Raw genomic sequence first — 10,133 nt, 5'->3', positions numbered from 1 at the left:
ACAAACAAAAAAAATGGTACAAGTTGCTCTGTTTTGGGGGAGAATTCAAAACTTTGAAGGGTGTGGATGAGATGTGGAACCCATGTCTTTTTGCACAAAAATTTGACATTTTAAGACGAACATTTTGTGAGCCCAATCCTTTGAACCATTTCCATAATTTAATATCCTTTTTGTGCAACAATAAAATTTAATGTAAGTGGGAATTTTGGCATAAAACAAAGAGCCCAAGTTATTCCTAAAGGGAATTTGGTTAAAGAGATGTGTATAGACATGTGCCAATGGAGTCTATTCAAAGGATCAAATATATTTCAAACCCCATTACATCTCTTCCAAGCAAAGATAAGACTTTTCTTTTGGGTTAGAGATTTTTGTGAAGGAGAAGAGGAGTTAAAGCTATCGTTATCTTTTTGTTCGTGTTTTACTTCTTACATGGAGATCAAAGTATAATGTGATATTGAGCTTAGAATGTAATCAAACTGTAGTTTTTGAGGTGCTAAGGCTCGATAAATAGAAGAAAGCATGAAAGATAGTCCATTTGGTCTGATCCGAGTTAACATAGCTTATGAGATAAACATATTAATCACTTGGTTTCAGCTTAAAAACATCCTAGTATTCTTATTACTATATTAAAATTGCCCTAGAATTAGTAGATACAGAAGCAACATTTAGAGTAAGTACAAGTGTTTAGAGTAAGTACAAGTGTTCGTGGATTGGGTCGGGTTTGGTTGGAACATTTTTTTCGACCTAACCCTATTGTTTAGTTGTAAAATTTTTCAATCCAAACATAAAATTTCTAAGTTTTTGTTAATTTAAATTCAATCCTAATGAAATAAGTTCATGACCCAACCGAAGTAAAAGATGCTAAAAACTAGTTAAATACATGGGATGTCCTTTTTCTTGGTATTGGATCAGAGAGCTTTTATAAAAGGGGCAGAGGAAGAACATTAGCAATCAATTGATCCTAGGCTTTGTGTTAATTAAAGTGAACAAACAAGAATCAATTCCATATAATGATGCTCTACCTTTTTCTCATAGGTGGCAGGAAAATTACCACATTCATCCCACTCCTTAAATCATTCAAAATTACTGCACATTTTGTGGTTAAAAAGCTGAATATCAATTGATTGCTCAACAACCCTCCTTAAATGTGTTTGGATTTTCTTACCCAAAAACTTACCGTCTTACCTTCAATGGGTTAAAAATGGAAAACCATTTTACCCTTTGCTTCACACTATTTTAGGTATCCCAAAATATGTAGTTCGAAAAACGAAATTTAGTAGTTCAAGTATATGTATCATTCTTAGTTAGTTAAGACATGTCTTTGATCAAGAGGTCAGAAGTTTGAATCTTACACTTTACATGTTACTAAACTGAAATACAAAAAAGAATTGAGTAGATAGGACCGAGTGGCAAACTCAACTCTAGAACTCTAGAATCTCAACTCTCGAGCTCGGAACCATATGACTCGGGACAATCTACAATAGGGTTGTAAAAAGAAAGAAAATGGCATGTTATTCTCTCTGAAATGGAAAAGGGAGAAAAGAACAATGAGAGGAAGGAATCAAATTCGATGTAAAAAGTTGGGTTCTTAGCAATAATTTTAGATCCAAAAGAAAAGCTGAGAGGATAGAGAAAAGAAATGGCACAACAACAACAAAGCAAGAACAGTGAAAGGATTCAGAACAGAGACAGACAAAGTCCAAAGTAAAAGGCTGAATGAAATGACAATTCCTTTACAGAACCAAACCAAACCAAACTCATAAGCTCATCAGCTTTCTTCTGCCACTCCCTTCTACTCTACGGCTGACTGAACAAATTTCTTCATGTTTTTGCAGTTTTACCCCCACCCATTGTGGTGCTTTTTTCAAAAATCTGAAACTTGGAGGACCTGCTGACTTGTCAGCTTGATAGAAGCCAACCCCATGAAGAAGAGAAAATGGGATAAGACAAATGAATGAATTCAAACATGGGTTGGTTCTGAACTATTCTCTGCCATTGCAATTTGAAGATTACAATGCCAATACCGAGAATTCAATGCCACCAAACTCATTAACAAGAGAAGAGATTGAAAGAGACTTCACTGAAAATTTAAATTAAAAGAGAGAGAGATAATGAAATGTTGAAGCTGAACTGATGATGATGATGATTCTGTACAAACAGTAGAAATGAAGAACAATGAAGAACAGGGACCAAAATTTTTCCGGCAGTAATTTTGTTTCTTTTGAACATGGTTTTGTTTTGTACAAAAATAAGAGAAGTTGAACCAGAGATTTCCCTGCCGTATCAACCAAAAACCTCAAGATTTCCAAATCCCATGTTTTACAGATTGGTTTGTGATTTGTAGTTGTGAATTTAGCAGCTCAATGCCTCGTACTTGACCGGGAGAGGTCGGTTTAATCCGACTTGCGATAGCAAATTACCGACTGTTGCAAGATCACGGCAGAATACTCCTTGGAATGCTGATTTGTCGTCCGAGGATTTGGCGGTCGACGTGCTGATATGTCCGGGTTTTGGAGGTTTGGATTGTGTGTTTGAAGCTTTGATGAGTTCTCTTTCTAGCTTGCATTCTTGAGCTTGTTGTTGCTGCTGCTGCTGCTGCTGCACTTGAATTGCAACAGCTTGGGCTGCTTGTAATGCAGCTGCAGCTTTCTTTCTCTGTTTCTCTGCCTCTTCCTCGTTGGAGATTGTTGCCATTATGCTTGAGTATCCCTTCTGAAGCATTCTATATAGCAGCAATGCTGACATTTTTGCCTTGTCTCGAACCGAATCGAGATCACGGTCGTCTGAAAGTTCACACCGCTCGATAAAGTTTGTAGCTTTATCGGGTTTGTGTCGTAAACATAGCAGCAAATGAGCTCTCTCCAATTCGGACCTCGAACACCCTCGTCGCAGCCCCATCAAAGAATAGTAATCCGCATTCCCAGTTTCTCCAGAAGCAACTCTCTGCTTCAGTCCTTGAATTTTGACAGTTAACGCACAGAGCTTCCCTGGAATCTCTCTGTATCGCGTCGTCTGTCGCTTCCAAGCCGGACCAGGCAGCTTTCTATCCCTCAACATGGTATTATACAGAAGCTTCAAATGTTCGAGATCGTGCAAACAATCCGGTAAGCATCGAATCGTTTCGAAAAGCACAGCTCGAGTCTCTAAAGCTTGAATGCAGCTAGGATTCAGTGCCAGTGTTCGATTGCAATCAGCAATAGCCTCTGCAATTCGACCAGCCGATTGATAAGCAGAGGCTCTATACATATAACATTCAGCAAGGAAGCCTTGAGGGGCACCTCGGCGACCATCGACGATCTTGCTGAAGTGACGAATAGCCTCAGCATAGAGGCCAGCATCAAGGGCAGCCAGAGCAGCAGTCCTCTTCCGAATGAGAAGCTTAATGTGGCTAAGGAGATTGGTGATCGTTTCAGAATCGGAGAGAGCTCGAGGCGGCGTATTCGGTGGCATCGTGGTCGATATCTCACCGGAGAAAGGGAAATCAGACAGTGAGAAGCTATCTTCAGACCGGCATATACTCTCACGGCGATATGCCGCCATTGCAAGGCGTTTGCCAGTCTGAAGAAGAACCATGGCATCTTCCATCAGCCCCAAATGACAACAAGCTTGACCCAAGATCAAATATCTACAACAAAACCCATCAAGATAAGAAACAGAGGAACCTTGCAGAGAAAGGAAGCCCAAGAAAAACCCAGAAAACAAAAGGTTTAAAAGAAGAAATGAATAATGGGGTTTGCAGTTTGCGGAGCATTTACTCAAAAACCAACAGAAACCATGTCGCCTGAATCATGATAATAAATAGCAATAATAACATCACATAAAAAGCCGAACCCATAAAGCATTTAATACGAGGAATTACACCCCCAAAGAAGAAGAAGAAAGAAAAATCAATAAAACAGAGGATTTCCGATTTGTCTTTTACCTCCATTGCCCTTCTTTGTTGCAGTTTTTACAGAGTCCAGCCATGACCTTCTTCTTCAAATCGGAAACGGAGAAGCATTTAAAGGACGAGTCACAACCGGGCGAGTCGGAGGATCCAAGAAGCTTAACTCGGTCCTTGGAGAGCAGCTGTGAGGAGCCATCGGAGCTTCCGGAATCGTCACCGGCGATCTTGAAACTCGGAATATAATCCTGAAGCATATCGGCGACATCTTTAAAGCGGCGAAGACAGAGGAGGGCTCTGGCTTTGAGCTCGAGGGCTTGTTCGAGCTTAGGGGAAAGAGCCAAAGCCGCATCGATGAGATTCAAAGCGGCCAAAAGCTCTCTCTGTTCTTGAGTGGCAATGAGGGTTCGAGCATCTTTGAGGTATTTATCAACAATCTGAAATGTGGGTATTGAAGAAAATCAAAAACCCATTTGAGAAAAAGGAAAAAAATGAGGTGGGGATTGAAGTAATGTTTACCTTTTTGTTGGTAAGCCACCAGTTCTTCTTGTCAGAGGAGGAGGAAGATTGGGAAGAGACAGCCATTGTTGTTGTTGTTGTTGTTGACGACGACGATGATGACGAAGAAGAAGAATCAGACACCCTTCATAAACCAAAGATGTGAACACGGGAATGGGGATTCCCTTGAGCCTTACAGGGGCTCTGTTTTTCTTCTTCTTCTCTCTCTCTCTCTCTCCCTCTCTCGATGTGCTCTGTTCTTTGGTTCAGTGCAACATTTGTGTTTAATAAATGGCGGAGAATTTGTGAGTGAGAGAGAGAGAGAGAGAGAGAGAGAGAGAGAGAGAGAGATTTGAAATGTGAAGAAGAAACGGGGAGAGAGTAAATAAGGGGAAGGAGGAGGAAGAAGAAGAAGAAGAAGAAGGGGGAGTGTAGAGAGAGAGAGAGGAAAAAAGAAAGGGAAAAATGCCAGCTTTGACCTCAAGGGAAAGCTTTGATCCTTCAGCTTCATAGCTGGCAGCACACAATAGATTCTCTCTCTCTCTCTCTCTCTCTCTCTCTCTCTCTCTCTAAATTACAGTGGGAGGGCTAGGTGTCCTATAAGTCTAGAGGGTAAGTGGGGCCCACGTGGCCAGGCCATCCATGTCACCCCACCCTAAGTAATTCTTTTTTTTTTAATTAATAAATAAATAACATTTTTTTTTAGTTAGCTTAAATTGGTGTATAATTATTATAATTGAACAGATAAAATATTTATAAGAATAATTGTTGAAAAGAAAATAAAGTTTTGAAGTCTTATTTCCGTTTTAAAAATATATATTTCTAAATTTTTGTTATATAATAAACCCGTTAATTAATATATTCAGGTTCAAAGCTTTAAAAGATCAACAACTAAATAATTACATTAATTAAAGCTTCATTATATAATTATTTAGCCTTTTTATTTGTCAATTTTTAAAACTAAACTAGACTAAATATTTTAAAATAAAAATAAAAATTAATTCTACAAACATAATTTAAGCAAAAATTAAAATTGTTATTCAACCGAACATAAAATAGTTTTTTTTTTAGTTTCTTAAAATAGTTAATTTCTTCCGTGGGAAGGAAGATTGAGGGGGGGGGGGGGGGGGGTGACCGGGTACAGCCGGTGAGGTGAGGAGAAGAAACCGGATAGTGGGGGTAATTATTTCATCACGGGTGATTGGATTGGATTGAACCACCGGTTTGAAAAAGATATATTAAAAACGCCATAAAATTGGCTGAAAAGTAAGCAAAAGACGTGTGGAAAAGATGTGGGCTTATTTATTTCCGTTCGCCCTAAATTTACTATTTTAACCATCATAATTATTATTCTTATTAAATTCATCATTTTTTTAGTAAATAAAATAAAATAAATAAATAAATAAATAAGTCTCAATGATTTTCCTTTCTTTAGCCAATAATCTTCCCCTACATCATTAATCTCAACTACTCTTTCATTGCAATAGGAACTATGTTGCCAAAAGGGTTGATGCCCATGTTACAATTATTACATTTTTTTTTTAATTTTATCCAATTCTTTTCTCTTAATCCAAAACACTAATTTTTCTCAAATCAAAACTTTATTGTAAACGAGTTTATTTCAATTCAATTATATAATTAACTTCGAGTGTTTTTTTTAGCTAGATTTAGACGTTTTTGTCCCATTCTTACTACTTCAATTGGGTGTTGACACGTTTTTGTTAGGTTTTTTACTGTTTGCTAACCTATTTTTTCACACCCATTTGACTCTTTTTCAATATTACGTTATAGACGAGAGGATTGTACCCAGAATCCATTTGGTACCTAATCACTAGCTTATTTGAGTATAATTGTAAGATCCCATGTAGAGGGGAATGAAACATTCCTTATAAGGGCGTGGAAGCCCCTTCCTAGTTTTAGAACAGTGAGGTTGATCGTCATACGTAATGGGCTAAAACATACAATATCTACTAGTAGTTGGCTTGGAGGCTGTTACAAATGGTATTAGAGCCCACCCCAAGGGGTTGGATTGTGGATCTCATATTGGTTGGAGAGGAGAACGAAACATTGTTTATAAAAAATGTGGAAACCTCTCTTTAGTAGACGCGTTTTAAAATCGTGAGTTTAACAATAACGAGCTAAAGTGTACAATAATTCAATGAATAAGACACAATTTATCATCGTAAAGATCGATAATTCGACCCCATATCTTAAACTCGAAAAAACAACCGTTAATCGTTCGATTTATACTCGAGCATATTAGTTATTCAAGAGAAAAGAAAGCACAAGAATCATGGCTTTTCCTTTTGGGACTTTGCTTTTGATTTCATTTTCATGCCCTTCTCTCTCTCTCTCTCTCATTTTAATGAATGCACATGTACTTAGATACCCATATCTACCTATCCCATATGCCCTTTCTCTTCAAAATTCCCATTTTGCCCTCAAATTTCTTCCCCTTTTTATGCCCTTCTCTTCTGCCACATCACCCTTCTCTTGCCACGTCATTTTTAATTATATAAAAATACCTATTTCTTTAATATATTAACAATGGACTCAAAAGCTTAAATTTAATTCACCCATTTAATTTTAAGTTCAAAAATAAGAAATTAATTTTCCCCCACATAATCAAATAAAAATGCCCATTTTTTAAAATTATATTAATTATAATCCATAATTCTTTATATATCACATAATTTAAGAAAAAATAAATAAATAAAAAGCTTAAATCGAGGCATAAATAATGGCAATACCAAAAATCAGTTCAAACTACAACTCAAATATAATGCCTCCACGTGTCGATTAATGATTTGGAATCATGACAAGGATGAGTGTGCCATAATGCCAGCTCAGCATCAATTTTATTTTATTATTATTTTGTTTTCTTGGTTTTCATTATTGCCTTGTTGGCTGTTTTACGAACAATGATTGGCAGTACATAAACGACAGCGTTTTGGATTATAACAAGAAGTTTGTTTAATATTCTACCAATTCATTCTTTGTGATGGAAGTTGGGGAAAAAAAATTTAATATTATTTTATAATTATTAGATATAGCTGTTTTAAAATATATAAATTAATGCAATTAATTGAATTTTAAATACTTTCAATCAATGATCTTAAATTAACAAATTAATGGAAGTTAGTCAACTTAATAATTATGCATTTTTCTTTAAAATAATTAAAAAAAAAAAATTAACAAAAATACAATAAAAATTCCCTATTACCAAAATTGTCTACTTTGACCTTGTACATACAGTTGTCAGCCTGAAAGTTTTTAAAACATTGGTTACTAGCGGATATTGTCTACTTTGACCCTGTTACATATAGTTGTCAACCTAAAAGTTTTTAAAACATGGTTACTAGCAGATATTGTCTACTTTGACCCTGTTACATATAGTTGTCAGCTTAAAAGTTTTTAAAACATGAAATATTGTCTACTTTGACCCTATTACATATAATTGTCAGTCTAAAAGTTTTTAAAACAAGACTATTAGCACATATTATCTACTTTGACCCTGTTACAAATAGTTGTCAGTCCAAAAGTTTTTAAAACATGGCTACTAGGGAGATGTTTCCACACCTCTATAAAGAATTTTTCGTTCCCCTATCCAACCGATGTGGGATCTCACAGACGTCACTCGAGTTCGATTTTCTAAGCATTTCGTTAGTTCAACAAAATCTTACGTTTTTTTTTTCTTTCTATCCAGCAATTATTAATGCACTATGATTAAAAATACTTTATGAATCCACAAAACTCATACCCGATACAATTTATTGGGCAAAAAAAAAAAAAAAAATATATATATATATATATATATATATGTATATATATATATGTATATGTGTGTGTATGTATGTATATATATATGTATGTATGTATATATATAGATATATATGTATATGTGTATGTATATATATATATATATGTATCTATATATATGTGTGTATGTATATATATATATATATGTGTATGTATATATATATATATATATATATATGTATGTATATATATGTATATGTATGTATATATATGTATGTATATATATGTATGTATATATGTATGTATATATATGTATGTATGTATATATATATGTATGTATATATATGTATATGTAGATGGAGATGATAGAATGATGAGGTCCCCTAGGGAAACTTATCCAAAATGTAAATGATTGTTGGAAGTAAAGAGAGGTAGGGCATGAGAGAATGATGAAAGGACAGGGGACCCTACAGAAGGGCAGCCCCCCCTTGGGGCTGTGTCCCTGAAAGAGGGTAAGGTTTTAGGGACCAGCCAGTGGGGCTTAGTCATAGGACGACCAAAAGCCGTTTCTCCATGCACATATAAGCTGCTGCTGCCGCCTTCTCTCACACCTCACCTCATCCTGGTTGTCATCCACGTATACATCGCACTCTCTTCTTTACACACACATCATCAACATGTATATTATTGCACGTTATCGGAGTCATATCGAACAAAGAAGTTGTGAGTCCCGAACGTATAGTCATAGTGGCTTAGGTGTTGAACAAAGACGTGAGTCTCAAAGGTGCAGTCATGATGAAGATCCCTGATAGAGTTTTATTAGACCGACAATGTTCTCTAGAGAAGAAGGGTCATCTAGGATAGTGTTGGACGATTAGACGACTTTAAGGAGAGACTCAATGGTGTATTTTGTTCTGAGTGCTCTAGATAGAAGGAGTTGTCACGGGAGGTTCAATGGTGTAATTTATTCGAGAAGAGGATTGTTAGAGTCCCACGATCATGGATATATAAATGATAGTTAGTAAATCAAAAGAAGAAAAATAACAATAATGGAATACAAACACGAGCCTGGTTCGTTGCTTCAAATTAGAACTAGTGGGTCCTCCATTTTCGTTGGTATCTTCTTAAATATACAAATGAATTTTCTCTTTCAACGTCTATAATATTAGATACGACAAAACGACCCACTTTGAAAATGATAAGTAAAGACGTTTTTTTTTTCCCCTCAAAGTATATACATATTTTTGTCGTCTAAAGTAAGTCCTTGTTTTTGCATATGAAACGGGACAACCGCCCTTGTAGTTAAAGACAAGAACCTAAAGGCAAAAAGATAAATAATTATTAACCTAAAGTTTGGATATTAATTTAAATATATAATGAAAAATGTGTAATTATAAACCTTATTATATAGTTTAAATATATAAATAAACACATGTGATGTCTGAATGAGGAGAAAAATGAGCATATGAATATATTTTGATAAATGGGGACATTAGCATTTGCTTGAAATTAATTATTTTATTTTTTATTTTTTTGTTATTTTTTATTGAAATTATTGGTGGCCAACACGTGTTATGTTGAATTATATTGGCTTTTTTTTTTTTGTATTTTATGGTTGACTTTTTTTTTAGTGGAGCTCTGAAGATTGGGAGAGCCAACAAAAAAAACCCCACATGAGTCAAGCTTGTGCTTCAAGATTGTATCAAAATTATTGGCTCAATGAATTCAACTAAAAATTGAATTATTTGGAAAATCTAATTTCAAGAAATAAAGAAATTATTTAATAAAAATATATAAATATTCGGGGACGGGGAAGCTTTCTCTGTCCTCATTCCCACCACGTATCTAATTTTTCGTTCGTTCAAAATTTTCTATTTATTTTTGCTAAAATTGGAATGGAAATTCTCAGAGTGGAGTCTGATTTCGAGGTCAAAAGGGTGGAGCCAAAGAGTAATCAATCGGCTCTGCATGTGTCAGCCATAATGACTGCCCC

General features: G+C 35.4%; 1 protein-coding gene across 1 annotated transcript; it reads right to left on the bottom strand.

Annotated features, from left to right (window-relative positions):
* Positions 1-2,062: 2,062 nt before the first annotated feature.
* On the bottom strand, positions 2,063-4,945 carry LOC111778660 (uncharacterized). The gene is made up of 3 exons (XM_023658611.2): positions 4,403-4,945; positions 3,923-4,320; positions 2,063-3,625 (listed from the first exon to the last, which is right to left on the bottom strand). Exons 1-3 carry the CDS (start codon positions 4,466-4,468, stop codon positions 2,353-2,355), a joined length of 1,737 nt encoding a protein of 578 aa, XP_023514379.1. The 5' UTR covers positions 4,469-4,945; the 3' UTR covers positions 2,063-2,352.
* Positions 4,946-10,133: the final 5,188 nt, after the last annotated feature.

Source organism: Cucurbita pepo, chromosome 17 (assembly GCF_057944985.1).
Source record: "Cucurbita pepo subsp. pepo isolate OVF chromosome 17, ASM5794498v1, whole genome shotgun sequence".
NCBI lineage: Eukaryota > Viridiplantae > Streptophyta > Magnoliopsida > Cucurbitales > Cucurbitaceae > Cucurbita > Cucurbita pepo.
Note: the sequence above shows the minus strand (reverse complement) of the source record. Positions and strands in the feature narration are given on the sequence as shown.

Excerpts from the sequence above, each read along its gene's own strand:
- LOC111778660 (XM_023658611.2), bottom strand. The coding sequence starts at position 4,468 with ATGGCTGTCTCTTCCCAATCTTCCTCCTCCTCTGACAAGAAGAACTGG. Across the intron at positions 4,321-4,402 it reads GGTGGCTTACCAACAAAAAG|ATTGTTGATAAATACCTCAA; the intron begins GTAAACATTACT and ends CCCACATTTCAG. Across the intron at positions 3,626-3,922 it reads AACAAAGAAGGGCAATGGAG|ATATTTGATCTTGGGTCAAG; the intron begins GTAAAAGACAAA and ends GTTTTGTTGTAG.